This window comes from Lissotriton vulgaris, chromosome 8 (genome assembly GCF_964263255.1).
Source record: "Lissotriton vulgaris chromosome 8, aLisVul1.2, whole genome shotgun sequence".
NCBI classification, from domain to species: domain Eukaryota; kingdom Metazoa; phylum Chordata; class Amphibia; order Caudata; family Salamandridae; genus Lissotriton; species Lissotriton vulgaris.
Window position 1 is genome coordinate 670,836,037 of NC_141696.1, and position 21,254 is coordinate 670,857,290.

Sequence of the window (21,254 nt, forward strand, 5' to 3'; positions counted from 1 at the left end):
GATCTCATCCTTAGGAATGCGAAAACAGGCTTAATTGCGAAAAGAAGAAAGGTGATTTTGATGAACTTCAGCCTAAAGTTGCGAGAATTAGCGTGAAATGACTTCTCTCAGTAGGCAAAAGGTTTGCTATTTGGTGATGGCATGGTAAAAATCCTGTGACAAATATGTATCCACTTTTAAAGCTTTGGACAAAGCACAAACATAAATAAGAAACGTTTTTAGGGGAGGAAATGTATATGGTATAGCTGGAAGGAAAGGGCAACATTTCAGCTATAGAAATTAGAAGCCCAATATAATCAAGAAAGGGGCCTGTACAGAGGAAGCCAGTCAGTAGGAGATTTCTACCCTCAAAGGCGTAGAGGAGTAAGAACAAAAACCTCAAGGGGAAGAGGTCCACAATCTACAAGTACTCAAGTTGAGTATGAGACTTATTACTGATTTTATTCAGGGAAAGCTGGGAGGAAGGATACAGCACTTCTCATAGGAGTGGAACTTGCTCACGCAAGATCCATGCGTGATTGCTGCAATACAAGGATATGTTATAGAGTTCGACAAGGAACCTTTTCTGGGAAGAGGATCAATGGAGTTGCTGTTCATTCAAACTCAAACACAAGTTGTAGCAAAATAAAAACAGGTTTGTAAATACCCTTGTCTTGGTAGACAAGAAAGACAAGCGTTGGAGACTGTGATACATTTAAGAGATCTAAATCACTATGTAATGTACACTTTTCAAAATGGAGGGAGTACACATGCTGAGACATTTTACAGAAGTTGTATTGGATGGTGAAGCTAGATCCTTATATTACGGTTCCAATAGACAAGGAGAGTCAAAGTTCTCTGCAGTTCAGGTGAGAAGGTCATTTGTACCAGTTCAAATATCTTTTATTTGGGCTTTTGCCGGCATCATTGTGATTCACAAAGATACTGAAACCTGTGGTAGGTTTTTTCCAAGAACAGGGAGTGTGGTCGATTATGTACTTGGATGATATTTTCATCATGAATCAGAGTTTGGAGCTGTTGTAAGTCAATTTGTCTATGGTGAAAGGTTTACTGGAGAGAATGGGTTTTTTGGTCAACCAGGAGAAATCAATTCTACCGACTCAAACTAAGGCATTTTTAGGGTTTGTAATAGATACAGTGATAGTTTAATTACAGTTGCCAGAGAGAAAGATGGGTATGATAAAAAAGTAGGTATGTCAGTTAATGAGGAGGGAGAAAGTGACTTTAAGAGACGTTGTTTGTGTAATCAGACTTCTGTCTTCGTGAATTCAGGCAGTTTTTCCAGGACCATTATATTACAGTGTGTTGCAGTGCTTAAAAGCTAATGGCTTAGCAATAGGTTTGTGGTATGCAGACAAGATAAGGATGACAGCAGAAGTGAATTTGGAATTGTCTTGGTGTTTGGAAAACCCTGATGCTTGGAATGGTCGAGCAGTTATTGGGACAGGTAACAATTTGTGGTGGAATCAGATGCAAGCATCTTCAATGGTGAGCATTGTTTCTAGGTCAGGAAATTGGAGGGAAGTTGATTGGGTAGGAAATTGATAGCAGGTCTGTTTGCTCTATGCAGTTTCAAGGAAAAAATTCAGTTTTATTGAAGATGGACAATGTGACAGCAGTAACTTATATAAACAAGTTAGGAGGGAGCAGGTTAAAGAAATTGTCAGAGATTGCGAAGGAGTTATGGGATTTCTGTCACAAGAACAAAATATATGTGTTAGCCCAGTACTTGCTGTTGCAAACATGAGCGTGTCATGCTTGTTGCGCTTGTCCATTGAAGTTTTCTGAAGTAGGCATTTTATGTTGCGCTTGTGTCTATTTCATATGATGTGGACACATGGGGCTTTGGCAGTAGTTTTGCTCATGTGTTGCAGCATCTTTTGAACAACTAGGTTTGAACTTAAATGGTAGGCGGGGCAGTTACTGGCAGAAGAAGACCGGACTTGTATGAGATGACGTGTACCGTGCTAAATAAATGTTTCTTCTGCTACACCTTGGATCCTGTAAATGAGCGAAAAGCTTCTAGAGATTTTTTTTTTTTAAATGGTTTTTATTGATTTTTATATAAAATCATAGAATACATAAATTTACACTGAGAGAGTTCACCATAACCCCCTAACACTCCCCCACCCCTTAGTCTGGCAGACTTCTTTATGCAATATGGGTACCACATTATGCATCGTTTGGCCCAGTCTAATAACTGTGTGCTGTGCCCTAAAGTCAATCACAGAGCTGACATTTAAAAAATAATAATTCAAACTACATCAAGCAAGGCACAAGTACAATAATAGCACAGCATAAAAGTAAATAAATAAATAAATAAATAAATAAATAAATAAATAAAGTCTTCAAATAAGAAGACAGAGGCAAGTTCAAATACAAATACAAGAGCAGTTATCAGTTCCTTTGTTCCTTACTACCTGGTTAAATAGTTAAATAGTTTAATTCCATATATAGACTTCACTAAGAGTGACCCCAATAAATCTAAATTTAGGTTTGAGGGAGTTCCCTGTTATTATTATTATTATTGCCTTGATTATCACACCATTCCTGTAGCGGAGCCCAAATTTTCAGACCAGCATTGCGTTTCTTTCTACCTTTCCCTTTATAGATTGCAATTTCCAACTTAAATGTGGCTAGTAATCTAGCAAGCCATTGCTGAAATGAGGGTGCCAGTTCATCTAACCAGGCCGATGCAATACACATCCTAAGAACAGCCATTGACATAAATATAAATTCCGCCCCTTGTCGATTCCGGTTTGGGTCATTCGCTCCTAAAAGCATCGTTTCAATACTCAAGGTAATGGGATTTTTCACCACCGCTGTTATAAACCTCTCAATATCGAGTTTCAATTGGGATAGGCCGTCGCAGGTAGCAAAAATATGTATACAGTCTGCATTCGGAAAGTGGCACCGGGGACAATGAGTTCCTTCACCCGAGCCCCATTTTGCAATTTTGTCAGGAGTGTAATATAACATAAAGAGGGTTTTATAAAACTGTGTTTGAAGTTTAGTTGATAGTAAATAATTTTGTGACATTACCATTGTACTTTCAATTTCAGCTCGGGATATGTCAATTTTGTTTTCCCATTTCGAGGCTATCTTTCCTATATCAACAGGTACCAAGTTACTTAGTAGGATATATATTTCACTAATGGTGTTAACTTTACTGGACGACAGTGTCTCAAATATCTCACATTTTATGCTGATGATTTCACAGAGATTTCTTTTTGTTATGAAATCCAGTATTTGTAGGTATTTGAAGAAGTCTCTGTTGTTAATTTGAAATTTCATTCTTAGTTCCTCGAATGTGTGAAACCCCGAAGAAGAGCAGAGTTTGCCGAAGTGTGTAATTCCGGCTGCTCCCCATTTCTTCATACAGCTATCCCTGAAAATAGCGGGCAGATCTAAATTATCTTTAAAGAGTGTATAGTATGAGATTCGCCCAATATCCATCAGTTTTCTTATTTTTTGCAATATTTTAAAAGAATGTAGGAGCGGCTTGAATTTAACTTTTTTATGGTAGCTGTCATGTAGATGACGCCATAGATATCCAGAGTTTTTTTCACCTAACAACAGGTTATAAATAGATGGTTGCCCACCCTGTGATGCTACATTCGCTAAATCTATTTGAAGAAGTTCTTGACTGTTAATCATGTTTGCTGCCCAATAATAAAGCCGCAAGTTTGGTAAACCTAAGCCCCCCCGTTCCTTTGGTAGAGTAAGGAGTTTTAATGCACGTCTTGGTTTAGAATATGACCAAATAAATTTTGAGAAAGTCTGTTCCATTGATTTTAAACAGGAGTCCGGGAATTCTAGGCATATTGCTCTAAATAGGTACAGTAATTTATGGAAAAACGCCATTTTAATGGCGTTAACTCTACCAATCAGGGAAAGGTGCAGGTTATCTAGTCGGTGGAGATCCTTTTGTATTGTCCTTAAAACAGGTTCTACATTAATATCTACCAGATCTTCTAATTTGGCGGTGATAGCAATCCCCAAATATGTTGCGTTTGGAGTAACTCTAGGGTCGGCAAGAGTTAAATTATCATTAATCACAATTTGGGTTTTACCTTGATTAAGGGCGTATCCGGAAACAACTCCAAATTTGATGGCCTCGTCAACGATAGCAAGCATAGTTAATGCTGGGTTCTTAGTGACGATTGCTATATCATCAGCATAGGCTAAAATTTTAGTGGAGAGATCTCGTGATATAATAGGCTCTATTACCAAATTCATTTCCAGTCTTTGTAGAAAGGGATCTAAATAGAGGGCGAATAGCAGTGGCGAGCAGGGGCAGCCTTGTCTCGTCCCTCTAGATCTCTTGAATGATTTGGTAAGATTGCCATTGACAGAAACCATAGCGGTCGGGTTGACATATAATTGTTGTATTGCCAGGTTAAAGCTTGGGGGAATTCCAACTCTTTTCAGAGCTGCCCAAAGGAATTTCCAGGAGACCCTATCAAATGCCTTTTCCGCATCTAAAAGTATGAGGGCCATAGGGTCTCCTGTAATTCGTGACTGATCAAAAAGAGTAATGACTCTATGGACGTGATCAATTGTAGATCTTCCTGGGACAAAGCCATGTTGGTAATTGGCTATAACTAAATGGATAATTGGGGCAAGGCGATTTGCTAGTAGTTTGGAATAAATTTTAGAATCCGTATTAATCAAGGTAATTGGTCTATATGAGCCTAATTGATCAGGGGGTTTGCTTTTTTTGGGAAATATTATAATTTTTGCACTAGACCAAGATTTAGGAGGGGTTCCCTCTCTGAAAATATAACCAAATAAAGTTACCATTATATGTTGAAGTTCGGTTAGGAAGGTTAAAAAAAATTCCGAAGGTAGACTATCTAAGCCTGTCGCCTTTCCCTTTGGTAAATCCTTGATTATTTGTTGGATTTCCTTCAAATTTGGATCATCTGTTAATACCGATTGGTCTGTTTCATCAAAGCTTGATGTGTTTTGTAGATTAAGATATTCATTTATCATATTTTCTGTATTGTTATCCTCACTTCCCTCAGTATATAATGAGCTATAAAAGTGAAAAAAGGCTTCCTTAATGTCTTCAGGATTAGTAACTATACCTTTTGTTGGATCTGATATCTGCTGAATAGTATTGGTTGTCTCTAGTTGGCGCATACGGACCGCTAGTTGGTGACCCATAAGTTTGTTTACCTCGTATATCATCTCTCGATTAGCAGTTGCTTTTTTTACCGCTTTAGCTGTGATATCATCTATAATTTCTGCCCTGGCTATTGCGACTCGAGTTTGATTTCTTTCAATTATTTCTGTCCCAGCATGCGTTTTGATAGCCTCAATTAGACCCTCTTCCGCCTGTCGAAGTTCTTCTTGTTGAGTCTGAGATTTGATGTGAGATAATCGATTTGATCTTACGGAGTATTGTAGGGTTTCCCCCCGAATCCCTGCCTTTAACGCATCCCAGACCACGTCTATTCCAGTGCTACCCAGATTCTCCTGTATAAAATTTGGGATCCACTCTCGCATATGTGAACAATAGTTTGGGTCAAGTAACAGAGTTTTTTCAAAGGTCCATGATCTTATTCTTTTTTCAGTGGTGCCTGTGTTCACCATACACATTAAAGGATTGTGATCGGAGAGTATTTTGGTTAGTTTATTAATTTTACTTATATTTTTTAAAGAGTGAGAAAGGAAAAAAAAATCAATTCTGGCATATGTGTGATGTGGATATGAGTAGAATGTATACCCAGTGTCATGAGGGAGTTGTGTGGTGGATTGCCATCCATCTATCAATCCATGCATGCAGCACAGATCTTTTACTGCCCTAAAAACCTTTGGTTTGCGGCCCTTATATACACAGCGGTCTTTAGACGACCAATCATAGGGCAAATTTAAATTAAAGTCACCACACAGTATAATTGGTAATGGCCAGTGTGTTAGTTCATTAGAGATTTTGTTGATGCTTGAGGTATCATCTTCATTGCTACCATAAAAGGTGCAGATCGTCATTTTCCTCCCTTCAGTATCTTGTCGCATTGTGATTGCCCACCGCCCATTTTTGTCAACTTTGCTTTTCGGGAATGTTTGTCCCTGACCCTTAAACAAAATAGCAACTCCCTTAGTCCTAACGCCTTGAGTGGTAGCACATACAAGCCTAAACCCGAGTGATTTTAAAAGGTGGGTTTGAGCTGCCTCAATATGAGTTTCTTGTATGCATACAACGTTTGCCCCAGTTGATTGAAGCCAGATGGCAACATTTTGTCGTTTATTTATGTCGTTCAAGCCACAGATGCTAACAGATAAAATTTTTAATGAAGACATAGTAAAGTCTTAGATATAGTTTTCCAAGTTTGTTCGTTCATTATAGCCAGCCGAGAATTTTTCTTCTGTAAGAAGCACTTCGCCTGTGGTATCCCTTTTATTAATATTAGCCAGACTGCCCCTACTGTCCCTCCCCTTTGAACCCCACCCCTTTGCAATCCCACCCTGTCTGTAGGATCGCCCTCCCCCCCCCTCCCATTCATAGAGGTGTCCTGGATCCGAGGGGATCCAGGTGTGGGCATCTGGGTGGTCAGGTCGCCGAAGACTACTCTCACAGCCTCCTACCCTGCCTGTTGCCAAAGAAAAAGATAAATAACTATCGAGAGCTATATTTCCATACCTATAAGAAGGCATGAATACACATCAGCAGTAGCTAGATTGAGCCCAAGACTGGTGTATGTAACAAAGAATATGCTATTGCACAAGTTAAGTGGGCATAGATAATTGTGCAGTAAAACATATAGCCGAGTAACGACCATAGGTATATATGCAGTTAATAGTATATAGTCTTTATCAGTTTGGTTTCCTAGCGGCATCAGTGAGTTCTTGCAGGTAGCTTTCCGCTTGGATTTCACTGTTGAAGATACGCGTTGTTCCTCTAAAGATTACTTTCAGACAAGAAGGATTCTGGAGGTACACTGTTGCACCAATTTTTTCAAAAGGGGTGTAAAGTTGCCGCATTCTCCACCTTCGTTCCACAGTGGGATGTGCGAAGTCTGGTCTGACAAAGAATAGAGATCCGTTATACTCCTGCTTGCTGGTAGGCCGTGCCAGGTCATAGATGGCCTCACGAAGCAGAAAGTTCCCGAAACAAACCAGGATAGCTCTTGGGAATTTAGAGGATTTCTCGGTATATTTCCGTTGTATAAAGGGAAAGCGATGTGCTCGCAGGATTTCCTTGTCCATATCCCACTTCGTTAGTTCCGGGAAGGATTTTTTCAGGAGATTACTTATATAGCCTCTGACGTCATTATTCTCCACAGATTCTGGGATACCCAGAAAGCGGAGATTGTTTCTTCTGGATCGGTTCTCCTGATCCTCAACTTTAAGCATCTAAGTCTCTAATGATTTCGTCTTGAGTTTTATCCTGCTTTTGTAGAAGAGCTAAATTTTTCTCTAAATATTCGGTGCGGCTACAAGAGATTTTGTTTGGTAATTATTTCAATTGATTAATGAACATAAGTCTTTGGAGGTTAGTTGTCAACAATCTACCTGAAATGTATCCATAGGATAACTGCAATGAATGTTGAAATAAATCACAATAAATGTAAAATCAATAGCAAAAAACAGTTAAGAAAGCACACGGAAAATCCTATTTATATGAAAATATATTGTATTTTATCAGTCAAAGAAAATTGAAGGAGATGCAGCAAAAAATTCAATATAAGCAAAAGAATGTCATGAACAGATGTGTGAACAAATCAGCAAATCACTTCAAAACATGACATCAACTCCTTTAAATTAAAGTGAATAACTGAGTTCATCAATGTACAATAGTTACTCATAAGAAAATGGATTGCTTAGGAGATGATGACAGAGTCGACGTTTTGGTCTTTCTCGCAGTTGTCTATAAGATCATCATCAGGACAATCGTATATTGCAGAGGAAACCCCCTATATGAAGACAATGTAATCAAATTAACAACTCATTTTATGTGCCAAGAAGATACAGTGACATCAAAAAACAGACCAATATATTCATAAAGGATAACCGTGTGCTAAACACAAAGAGACAATTTTTAAATTGTTCAACAGTGTACATTTCAACAATGTCAGTCAGTTACTGCTATACAGTCTTTGACTTATAAAGGCCATATTATTATACAGGCATGTGCATATAGCTTGTACACTTTCAAGAAAAGTATCACCAGCGTTCATTATTCCATATGTTAGAAAGGTTAAGACTTACTTAACAATGAAGGAAGAGTTAAAAAGATAATTCAAAACAGGGTAGATGTAGTACGCGCAGGAACCTGTCAGATACAAGGGAGGATATTCTGTCACATTATATTGATCGAGCTGTCTGTTAGCTAAACCACGGGATCAGATATTCTCATACCTGCAGGGTTTAAGACATCAATGATCGATTGATTCAAATCGGCGATTCAACATAAATCGGGTAAAGCTCATCAGATCTCAGGTAATTTCTGTTACTTAAAATAGAACGAAACCAGATTGATGGTTTACTGTAAGTGAGATTTATTAGGTTGGTCTGGCTGTCTACTAACTCAAACACAGGATCGATTAATTTCATACCTGCAAGATTTTGAGCATCAATACTCAATTGATTTAAGTCGGCGATCCAACATGAATGAGGGAAAGCTCTTCAAGTTGCAAGTAGTCTTTGTTACTAAAAATAAAAATAAGGATAATAATAATAAAACGAAACCAAGAAAATGGTTAACTGCAATGAAAATGGTTAACTTCAAATATAAATAATCAGTGGTTCATTCATGAGAAATTAGTAACTCAGGAAAAATTGAATTTGGCGGATGCCGCACCTTTGGGTAAATTTATGTGCAAAAAAAAGGCCAAACCTTGTTAAAGTGGCCACATCAAGAGGAAATTTGCATCAGATTAGACCCAAGACCTGCAGGGCGGGACTGGCAGTAGACGGCACCAGGCATTTCTCCGGTGAGCCGCGAGGGTGGGGGCCCATTTTGGCTTCCTGGAGGCCATTTCTGCTACAAGGGGGGCGGTTTTGAAGCATAGCCGGAATATCGGTCCCCCGTAACAAAATCAGCCGAAACCAGTCCTGGCAAACAGTTCGACCGCACTGCCCCCCCCACTCCTCCCTTCCCTGGGGCTGGTCAAGCAGTTTGCCAGGGCTGGTTTGGGTTTCCCAGTATGTCACTGAAGACCTGATCCTTCCGTATACACTGTTGGACCTACTACCAATGTCATGTCTGGGTATTCATCGTGTATGAGTGATGTTCAAATTTCATGTAAGGTTTGAACCAACAATTTTGTGATGTTTTCAGTCGCAAGTTAGGGGAGTATCACGGCTTTAAGCACCATATTAAATTGCATGATAATGCTACAAATTGACGCCACAGAGTAAGGAACGTACCATTGTCATACAGAGGCAAACTTAAAGACATGTTGCAGGATTTATATTAAAAAAATTATTGAACCTGTAGAATCTTCACCAAGGCTTTCTCCAGTGATGATTTCAGTTAAATCTTCTGGTGAATTGAGGCCCTGTGGTGATTTACACAGTCTTAATAACGCCAATTGAGTGGATGCTTATCCTCTTCCTAATCTCAATGAAATGGTTACCACCTTGGCATTAACGCAGGTGTTCTCTTGTTTAGATCTGGCTAGTGCCTACCATCAGCTACCTTTGGATGAGGGATCCAAAAACCTCACAGCATTCATTACTCCAGAGGGATTGTTTAGATTGTGTTGCATGCCATTTGGTTTAGCTAATGCATCTGCTGTTTTCCAAAGGCTAATGAAAGAGACTTTGAATGGTTTAAGTGGCACTGTTGTGTTTCAGGATGACATATACTCTGCGTTCTGAGAAATGCAAGTTAAAAAAAACAAAGTAGAGTACCTAGGGCTGTCTGAGTTTTACGCCACGTGTATCCCCAACTATGCATCTAAAGTGGATAAATTCAGGTCTTTATTAAAGAAAAATGCCAAGTTTGAATGGACTGATAACATGTCAGTGGTGTTTGAAGTGTTGAAGGTGTTGATTATAAATGCTCCTTATCTCAGACCCTTCATTGTTGGGAAACAATGTATTGTAATGGTGGATACCAGCAATTGTGGATTGGGAGGTGTGCTAATGCAGAAGACCAGGGTAAAAAAGGACCGTAGCCTATGCATCCAGGGGAGTGGAACATTTTAGAATCTTTTTGTGGGGGACTAAATTCATTATCAAAACTGATCACAAACTTGTGGTGCACTTGATGGCACCAGGTGGGTGGAGGAAAATGTCTGCGAGATTGACAAGGTTTGCTTTGCGTGTGCAGATTTGTTGGTACCAGTTGTACCAGTTACATGTCTAGGTTGCTGTTACCTGGTAGGGATTGTATGGAAGGTGACACAAACAAATGTGAGGTAGCTTTTACGATGCAGGATGTTAGTCTGGTAGATCTGAGTATTCCTATTGTCCAAAAACCTAAGTGGAAAGAGGAAATGGAGGAAAATGGTGAGCTGAACAGAATGTTACAGTGTATCTTAGTGCGATGGCCTGATGAAAGGAAGGTGTCAGGTGAATTGATGGGGTATTTCAAGGTATGAGAGGAACTGGCTGTTGAAAATGACATAGGGGTGCGTGGAGACAAGTTCATTCCTCCTTTTAATTTAAGGAAAAATATTGTGGACATTGCCCTTGGTGGTCATCTTGGTATATTGGGCACAAGGAGGCATGTTAAAGTGAATTTTTGGTGGCCTGGAATTGATACCAGGTAAGAATGTGTAAAAAGTGTGCATCTAGTGACAAATCGGCTAAGGCTTTGCCTACTTACCCGCAACCCGTGGACCTTCCTGTAGCACCTTGGCATAAGCTGGGTCTCGATATCATTGGGCCTTTTGCAGTGTTGCCAAGGCAGGAGGCTTTTGGTATTGTTTTAGTTGATTATATTGTAAGTGGCCCAAAATCAAAATGGTGTGAGATGTTACTTCAGAGGTTGTTGTGGAATTTCTGGATGAAGTTTTTTGCAGGGAGGGCATTTCCCCAAGAAATTGTAACTGGCAACTGGCCCCGATTTTCAGCAGGTATATGGAAAACTATTTAGAGAAGTGTGGTGTGGAGCACAGGAGAATTGCAGTATTCCATCCCAAAGCGAATGGTCAGGTTGAGAGATTTAACCAAGTGGTTTAGGTGGCTATCCAGCTCTCTGTAAAGGTGGGTTGATTTGGAGAAATGCATTGCAATCCGTGCTATTAGCATATCAGACTTTGCCCAATTTGGTGACTTCTGTGAGCCGTTTGAATTGTTGAGGAGACATAAGCCCATCACCAGCTGGGAACTGTGGTGGTTAAGGAACAAAGTAAAGGCGGAACGTGAGACAGCAGAAGTGTATCTTAAAGAGATCAGGAGTAGGGTGGAAGACTACATAACTAGAATGGAAGGATAATTTATGGAAAAGAAAGGGTGCAGTCAGCAGACAAGTTGTTTTGGTTGGCGACATGGTTTGCCTTAAGAAGAAGGGCCATGGTAGGGAAGGGGTTTGACAGTTGGTCATTGAAGTGTTCAGGAGTGCAGTACGTGTGGATGGTGGTAGTGTCTGGAATCTGAGCAGGGTCACTTTTCAAGGGTAGAGGGTTGTACCATGACAACTCAGGGAACAATCTGTTTTTTAGGATGTGTCTGAAAAGGAATGTGCCAAGAACACTGGAATGAGTGTTTCCTCTGGTTCGAGTAGGACAGAGGTAGTCAAGACAGCCTCTAGTGTTAGGTCACATTGAACTCCATTGTTCCAGGATTTTAAAAAAATGTAAAGGGTAAGGTGTGTTGTATACTGAGCATGTCATGCTTGTCATGCTCATGTGCTGTTGTTTTATGAGGTATACATGAGCAGACATGCTGTGTTGCGCTTGTGTCTATTTCATATGATGCGGACATGTGGGGCTTTGGGCAGTGGTTTTGCTCGTGTGTTGCAGCATCTTTTGAATCACTAGGTTTGCAATTGTATGCTTGGCGGTGCATGTTACTGGCAGAAGAAGATTGGACTTGTCTGAAATGACATGCACCTCGCTAAATAAATGTTTCTTCCACTATACCTTGGGTCCAGCGCTTCGTTCGCTTCTTTACTTTTGTCTGGGAAGGAAAATGCAGTGGTGGATTGGGATTCTTGCAATTTGAGAGATTCCAGCGATTAGATGTTGCAGAGAGACATTTTTCAAATTATAGAATCGTGTTTAGGTCCAATAGAAGAGGATGTATTTGCATCCCGTTTGACATTTCAAAAGGAGAAATATTTTAGCTGGCAGAAAGACTCCTGGGCAATGGCAGTGGATGCATTCACTCAGAATCTGGAAGTGTCAGATTGATTTGACAACTCATTTTTGGGTAATGCAAGTTTGGTTTCCATCAGTCTTGGAGTTGGTTGTAGAAGAACCTCTGTTAAGTCAGTCACACAAAGGAATGTTGATAGGTTCTGATGGAGAGGATCATTCTCTGTTAGAGTCAGGTTTGCTCAACCTTATAGTCTGGACGATATCAGGGCAAAAGAAAGGCTCCAAAGTCTTTCTGGAGAAGCTTTGCAATTGCTCAATGACTCATATGCCCCAGGAACAAAGAGGAAGCATGAAAGGGCATTGAGTGTATGGGTACGTTGGTGCATAGAAAGCGATTTGGATCCCATGGAGGCTGATGAGGTTGAGGTAGCTAATTTTTTGACAGGATCATTTTCTAAAGGTTTTTTATACCTCCACCACTCCTCCTCACGCTCACGTCCGCCGCTCTTCCTCTACGCCGCTCCTCCCCTTGCTCCTGATGTCAGAACGCACGTCGCGGTTGGCGCTACTTGCAAGGGACTACTTTTTTAAATATTTTATTTTTTAAACAACGTATATTTGTTTTTTTTATATAGCCTATGTCCATCTGCTTGCCCTGACGTTTTCAAAGATGTATTGGGTGTTTGGATTGGTGGTGTAGTTTTCGAGTTTACCTGGCTCAAAGGACATAGTTCTCTCTTTATAATAGTAGTATAGATATATATATAACGTGTATACTTTACAGATTGAAATTGTTTTTCAATAGGACATATGTTTCACTTTAAATTTTCTCTTTCAGATAATTCTTTGCAGTAAAACTATTTTCCTGTCAAGACTGAGAATAATCCTATGTTTTGTCACAGCCTAAGGAGGAATGTATTTCTGTGACATGGACTTATATATTCTGTTCAAGGTTCCAACTTGAAATGTTTGTTTATGGTGTATTTAATGTTCTTTAAAGGGCTGCATGTTGGGACACCAATAAAAGGTTTATGCATATTGTTAGCCTCCGTTGTCTTTAGGCTAGCAGTAGCCCACCCTCCATACTCAAAAAAAAACTGAGGAAGTGGATTGTTTTGGTAAACAAAGTATACATTTGTGCATAAAAAATGATTAAATATTAAAAGATCTGCAAAAGTTATCGATAATAGGGTTGTATTAAGGAGATATATTTTTGTGTAGAAAATATGTAAGATACGTGACTGATTTTTTTTTGTTTTGTTTTGTTTCAGAAGCATGAGGAACAATTTTTTTATCTACGGATGCGGTGGAAGATTGGTTAGATTACAGCAGCGCCAAAAAAGGGAGAAGATGGAATGATGCTGTTCTTTATGGACTACGTGTTCTAGAGTTATATTATAAGTCGAGAATTGTTGTACTTGGGATCTTTTTCGTGTTTGCTGCTTGGAGGTAGTAAATAAAATTAATGCATAATGCTAGCCTCTTTGTCTTTAATAAAAACACGATTCTTTATTCACTAAAGCTATGAGAATCAACATTACTGTAATAGTGTGCAGTGTTTGGTTTGGCTTGTTTGCTTTTTCTGTAGAGTGAATTAGCTCAGTCTGTGCCTCGTTGTTTCTTGTTCCATTAGCTCCTTGATAAAGTATGCAAGTAGCATGTAAAACACAAGATACCTGGTTGGTTGGTTACAGAACTTACATTTTTAAAGGAATGTTCTATCAATAATACAAATACGTACATTCAGCACAATAATTATGGCCATGTGGTCATTTGTGTCCTTCCATCGCTACTGGCCCCTTTACTTCGAGTGTTGCAGGGTATGTTTTGTTCAGATTGTGAGCACTAGTTAATTTCCGTGACTCCAACCCCCCTCCTCCCCCCCAGTCTGTGCCTTCTCGCCCCGCCCCCTGCCTGCCTGCATTCCTGTGTCCGCACTCATGTTTGCAATGCAATAGGTCTTGCGTAATGTGAGTCCTATTGCATTGCAAATGCTTGTTTTGTTGATTGTCATTCTTGATATTATGAAAGGCCGAAAGATGTTTACAAAAAACCTGGCTCCTACAACTATGCCCTTATGAAGGTTGCAAATGATCCAGTATTTGTACTCAAACAGCTTCTAATTTCACAAAAAATAATAATTTCCCTGCTTAATATTTTGTTAGTGTTTTGTGTTATAATGAAGTAAACACCACCATTGTCACAAAAGAGGGTGGGTCACGATACAATACCAAAAAACGTAAGTTACTAGAGATAGCCCCATATTCTTCTCTAGTTGCAAGCATCCTATGGTATCTTCAAATGTCATGTCTAGGGTGTAGGCCCAAACATCAAACGTTAAAAGATTGAAGCAATATTTTTCCTTTTATGAATTACATTTACAAAGCTTTAACTCTTCTGACCTCTTGTGCCCATGGAAACCATTCCAGAAAACACCAATACACAGCCAGATGGAACACAAAAATGAACTAGCTTTATAGTACTAAGAAAACGAATTATACTGCTTTTTCAAAGCCTGGCTAGCACATAGATGTTATGCTTACAATTGTTGAAATACTCACATTAAACTTAATTGGACTTTTCTATCCAGCTTTAATAAAAATGGTTTTATATTTTTTAGGTTTTCATTTGTAACCTATCATGGCCACTTTTATAGGCCATGCCCTTCCAGGAAGCTTCTTCCTTCTTTTTGGTCTTTGGTGGTCTGTGAAGTACCCATTAAATTATATATGTCGAAAGAACAAAAAAGCATGTTACCTTGGAAGTAAAGCAGGATTTCAGCGTCTGGAACTTATAGAGGGGATAACAAAAGCAACATTTGCACTTTTTGGTAAGTAAAGCTCTGATTGAAAACACAGGTAATGCAAATTGTATATTGGATTCAGGAGGGTAGACAAAGGCATACATACCACTGCGTAATACAGCTTTTCAATAATTTAAAAGAATTGTGTGCTTAAAGGAAGAAATCGTCTCAGTGTTCGTAATTTTAACTTGCTCGTCAAAAACACTTACATGAGTCACATCATATACAATATTTCACATAAGTAGATTACAAAGTGTTCTAACGAAAGACCATCATATATTATAATTTGTGTATTGTTGATTGTTTACAGGATTGCATTTTGTTTATTTATAACGTAATATTCCAAGCCATTGTGAAGGAAAGTTACGATTCTATTAAGGTCGTGCTGGAAGTCATTATGCTTTACTTTAGTTACTGGTTGTCAGTAGCAGCCTTTAAGAAGACAACAAACTACAGTACCCATGAATCCGTAGTAAAATAACTACAAAACACACGGTCATAGTAACAGCCAATAACAGGCCATTAAGTCTTTGAAAAACCTGTGGCACCATCCCTGAATCCTCTATCTTTGCGATACTGCGCCCACATATCATCTCACAATACTCTTGACTTCACACTTCCACATTACTTCTGTTTCCCGTATGTTTCTGTAAACTTAAAATTGTAAGTTGAGAACTTGACACCATCTTGAAGGCGTCCCTAAAGTTATCTATAACATATTCAAGAGTATTGATGTACACAATTCACATGTTATAGCGTATAAATACCTAAATAAACAAAGATGTGGAAAATGAACCTCAAAATTTCAGGGTGGATATTCCATGACTCCATGTTGCTGTGGTAAAAATGATGCTTGTTCAGAGCTTACTTCTAAAGAGTCAAAATCCAAGAATGGCTGAAAGTAAAACGTTTTAAAAGAGGACTCAAATAATCAGTCTTCTGCCCATAAAATAGGGAGAAAGCCTAAGAGGCCAGCACTACCCTTGACGAAGGAGCCTATATTTATGGCACTTTCGACAAATACTAAAATAACCGACAGAAGACAAAACCACCAGAAATCAGAGATTACATAAAACTTTTTCTCCTTAATTCTGTTGCATACCTTATATAATCCCACTGCTGTCCTGTGCATCCGGCCATTTAATTCTACATTACATTTTAAGAAAGGTTTTGTTGTAGAAAATTGTAAAGCTATTGAATAGAAATATCAGTCTACCTCGGTATAAATTGAGGGTGACTACTGATATCTCAGAAGTGTGATACATTTGGCAAAATTGCAAACCCCACATTTTGCAAATGTTAGCTGACTAACCATGTGTTTTAAAACTTTTGGTTTATTTGTAAAGCACTATCCTGTTTTCTTTTTTTTTTTAGCATTAAGCTGTTTTTATTTCTGTTCTGCAGGTATGTTATCAGAGCAGTTTGTTCCCGGTGGACCCCACCTCAATTTATACAATCGTGAAGAACATCAGTGGGACCATCTCATGAACTGGCAGCACTCTACAATGTATCTGTTCTATGGTCTGTCTGGATTGGTTGATATTGTGGTCCATACAACTAATGCTGTTCCAGTCGCATTTGATAGGATGATGCTTTCAATAGCCGGCTTTATTGAAGGTCAGTTTTATTCTTTGATTAATATTTTGCGGAGATACCATCTGTGATATTATAAAAAGTCTTGATCAATGGTAATCATTGATTAGCTAGATTACAATCCTCTAAGGCCATTATTACAAGCTCTTCAGAATTTAGTTCAGGGATAAGGGGGGTGGAATGTTTGGTTTTGGCCTGTATCCCCGCAAACAGATTCCAGCAATAACAATGCTTTTTTTCACTTAGAAATGGGAATAACGGTTTGGGTACTGAAAACTGGGTTCTTGACCACGCAATTTTTCCTGATTCTTGCAAAAAAACACGGACATGTTCTGCCGGATCTGAGCAGACAAGTCAGCCGGAGGGCCATGGGTGCGTGTGGAGTGTCATGTGTGGTCATGTGGTGTGGGCAAGCTACAGTCTTCTCAGAGGGAGCATATACCTGCTCCCTCGTGCTTCGGCAGGGGTCGGGCTGTGCTGCAGCCCACGGTCCCTGCCCGTCCAGCAGCAAAGTCGTGCCAAGTGTCCCTGGTCCCAGAATGATCTGTTCCACAGTTTGGGGAACTGATAATTCCGGGCTGTAGAGAGACTTGTACGAGTTGTGGTATTTCACCCAGTGCTCAGTGTGAAATACCCAAACTCAATATGAGGATCTAAGTAATAAAGAGTCCCACTGACTTCTCGTAAATGATTTTAGATATCGCCTAACACAAAAGGTAGACAGCAGTTTCAGACAATATACATTGACCTGTCTAAACAAAGTGTCATCCCTTTTTGCTTATGAGCTTGCAGTGCAACAGATTTCGGGCCTAATTACAAGAGATGTGAGACTTCCGGTGTTGTAAAACTGCACCTGTACATTTAAATGCAGTACATAGGACTGCAGTCATTTGAAAGTGCGTTACTGCGACGCTATTGCAAATTTGCAACTCAGAAACGTGGACTAACTAAAGCAATTGAGGTTTCTAGACAATTGGTAATTCCGTTTTGACCAGTAAATACCGTTACTTACTGGACAGTTCGTGATTCCCCTGATTCTAATAGCAAACTACATTTTAAATATGTACCTTGCAATGTGCATATATGTCACTGGTGACAAAGTCAGAAAGAACATTGAAAAATCTTTGCCAGTTACAGATCTTTACAACTTTTCGATAGGTAGCATTAGATCAGCACAAGCAGGGTTTCTGGCATAAGGCAAGTTCTTCTACACGCCCAGTGACCAGTGCCCTCATTCAGCAGACTTCTCCTCCTCTCGCAAGACCCCTGAGGTTGACCTGGAGGCTGCAGGTGTAAAGGAGACTGGTAGGGTTTCCGTTTAGCTTAATCTGTCTTGAAATTTCTGATCAGAAGTCAGTCCTGTACGTTTTTCAGGCACACTACCAGACACACACAGGTCACACTTTGAAGATCGTCGCTGGTAATGCAGTAATCGGGGCATGTCCAGGTACAAAAGATTACACTGTGCTATTAAAGATAACAATTTCATGCAGTTCAGGAGAATGCTGTACCAGAATGGGTATCAACACTCAATGCACTGGCCTAACTGCCAGTCCCCAAACACAGAGACATGCAAAAATATTCTATTTTTCCTCAAATGTACAGATTTGGGGGAGCATGTGACATAGCTAAATGTATATTACAACATGATATGTCTCATTATAAGAAAATAATGTTTCTGATGGATACTTTTTCCCCATAAATTCCTCACATTGTTAATATCCTTGGTGGCAAACTGCATCCAAACATTTGCAAAGCATTAGCTCCCCAGCACCAACAGAGTACCATATGAGGCTCAGGCTGTGGCTCTGCAAACCTCCAGAAGAGATGCCATTATCCTATATAAGGCATACCTTTGTGCAGTGGCTCCAATTCTTTCTTTTCCTGCCTCGTAGTATGAATCCAGAGATCCTGCAGTGATATTATGCTAGCTTGGGGTGTACCTACGTTAAATGTTGCCTCCTGAGGGTCCGCCTCGAAGCACTGTTTGAGTCGTTGTAAGGAGAAGGTGTTGTTGGACCGGGACAGCATCTGACTATGGTGATTGGGATTCAATCACTACCTAGGGCTGGAGGGGGTTGTAAGTGCACACTCATGCGCCAAAGCCAATGGAAAGAGTGAGGCCACGTTGTTAGGGGCCAAGGCCTGGTGGTGCGCCCGTTTCACTCACTCTCTAGATAATGTTCCTAGGAAGCAGAAGAAGCACCACAAGAAGGAAGCATCTTCTTCCTGTGGGAAACAGTCATGCTCCCGGGACTGTTCCAGGAGTCAGCAATGCATTTCCCTAATGCCCAGTGCTTGAAAAACTCCATCCGCGTTTCCTCACAAGGCAGTTGATGAGACACAAGTGCACGCTTTCCAGCATGCATGTTGGAATTGTTTAATTGCGGTCTGCCTACTCTGCTATAATTCCACCCTCTAAGGCATAGGTCTTCAAACTGTGGGGCGTGCCGCCCTGGGGTGGGCACAGCATCCCCTCAGGGATGGGCGCACACTCCACCCTACCACATCACCTTTCATTGTTGATTCTAGGTGCGCAACGCCTATTAGGCTGAAAGTGCTTCAGCAGCCCCCCGCTGTTGTGTGTCCCAGCCGGGCTGCTGCTACAGCTCCAGCTGCTGTGTGTTTGTGCGCACATTTCAGGAGCCCCTTATGCGCTACTCAAGGTGTGAAGACAAGCGCTTCAACGACTTGGTAGTAAGCGCTATATAAATGCAATTACATTACAATACAATTTAAATAATTCTAAGCTGTCAAAAAACGCTTGGTGCACTGAGTCGCCAACTGCGGAGGACAAACACATCTTTGCTACCCTCTTGCAGGAGTTCAAGGGGGCAGAGATCTGCACCCTGAACCCTGAATATTGCATGACACCTGGACTAGGTTGGGGGAACAACTGGAGGCAGCTTGAGAGCCAGCATATTAGTTTCTCCATAGAGATCAGCGCTAAATAAAACCACAGAAACTGACCATGCTTATTTTCTAGCTTCAGGGACTACCCAAATGCCTAAAGCAAAGAGGGACACGAGGGACACAGGTGCACAAAGGAGGGGAATTCTGGGAATGTTTGTTTTAACAGAATTCCCACCACCCATCAGTTTCAAAGAGTTTCTGCAAATGCGCAGTATGCCGACACTGAGCAGCATGATGTTCTCATGCAGACTCCTAAGTTCACACTGGCAGAGAACGACTACAGAAACATTTGTTCTTTGTGAAAAAGGTCTTTGTTTCAGAAGCAAGTTGAGTGCACAAACACAACATCCTTCGGTTTAGACGTACACTCTAAACTGACGTAATGTAACTACATCCTAACATGGTCAAACTGGCCCATCTCTTCTCCCCTGATACACCACTTACCAGAGGCGCAACTAGAGCCAAAATTCGAGGGGGGGTGGGTTGGGGGAGTGGTGGAAGGCTAATTCTTCGACCAATAGGCAGAGTGGAGATGCAGGGCCTCTTAGAAGGGGTGAAAAATAACGGAGCCTCTTTAACAAGGAAATGGTCTTTTAAAGACCTGTGAAGTACTCAGGTAAGGCTGTGTGTGTTCACCCTGGAAGCTGTCTCAGCCCAGGCTGCCACACACAAGGGGGTGGGGGGCTGAAGCCCTTTGAGCCCAATGGGAGTTGCGTGCCTGCCACTCACACCCATGAGGTTCTAAAATCCGTTTTTTAACATCAACTTCGAAAATATGTCTACCATTGAGCCTGCCGTTTATTTCCTCAGTCTTCATTCCTGTCCAGCTAGCCCACGCTAGGACCACGCTGGGCTAACGCTGCATCCTCTTGCTTTTTGTTAGGATCTCTCCTTCACTTTTCTGTTTCTAACCTGCTCCCCCCTCTCTTCCCATTTGCCTCTTGTGACAAAACTTAATATGCCAATACCCCCCTGCCCAACCAATTTGGAACATAGCTTGACACTCTGTGCCAGAGTGGGAGTTTGCCTTGGCTCCTCCGAGGGATTGTGAACATCCGTCTGTGCAGGCAAGAGGGCTTTGCTCTGCTGAGGGACTGTGATAATATATCTGTGCATGTGTGGGCTTCACACACATGCATAGATGTGAGGGCTCAAAGACACAGACATGTGTCTTTGAGCCCTCACATCTCTGTGCTGAAAAGGCCATTCCTTCCCCCTCCAAAAGGGACCTGCCTTTATTGAGAACAACTCCAGACATGTTGGCTGTCTCTAAAACAAGCATTGGCAAAGCCAATAGGTCTCAGCAATCAGTGGTAATACATTTGTGGATATCAATAAAAACAGCCCCTGAGCCATACACAAATGCACCTACATTGCCATTGTCTGTAGCTATCTGATTGCCGAGACCTATTGGCTTTGCCAATGCTTGTTCTGATATCTTGTCTAGGGCAAGGATGTGGCGCAATAGCCAGAGCTGATGACTGTGGAGCTGGGGAACCAGGTTCAATTCTTCTGCTCAACATCCTGTGATTCTGGGAATATCGCTTTATCGCCCAGTGCTTACAAAAAATTAATGTGTGCTTGTGTAAAAATGTTGTGAGCACTCCAGTTTCCAGGTACTACCCGAAACTGGAAGTGGAGCTCTTTATTTTATATTATTTGCCCTTACCACCTGGGCTCTGCAGGAATGGTCATCAATGATGCAGAGTACCAGCTTCCCGAACTTTTTT

At 40.6% G+C, this 21,254-nt stretch overlaps 1 protein-coding gene across 2 annotated transcripts in view; it reads left to right on the top strand.

The window, feature by feature from the left end:
- Nucleotides 1-21,254, top strand: part of TMEM45A (transmembrane protein 45A) — a 628,573-nt gene that overhangs the window by 401,398 nt on the left and 205,921 nt on the right. Inside the window, exons 3-5 of one of the 2 annotated variants that reach the window (XM_086934543.1) lie at nucleotides 13,487-13,664; nucleotides 14,836-15,045; nucleotides 16,423-16,635. In XM_086934543.1, the coding sequence (XP_086790669.1) occupies nucleotides 14,856-15,045; nucleotides 16,423-16,635 (403 nt within the window). In that variant the 5' untranslated portion in view covers nucleotides 13,487-13,664; nucleotides 14,836-14,855. The remainder of the gene's footprint in view (nucleotides 1-13,486; nucleotides 13,665-14,835; nucleotides 15,046-16,422; nucleotides 16,636-21,254) is intronic. The other variant, XM_086934542.1, reaches the window with a different exon arrangement.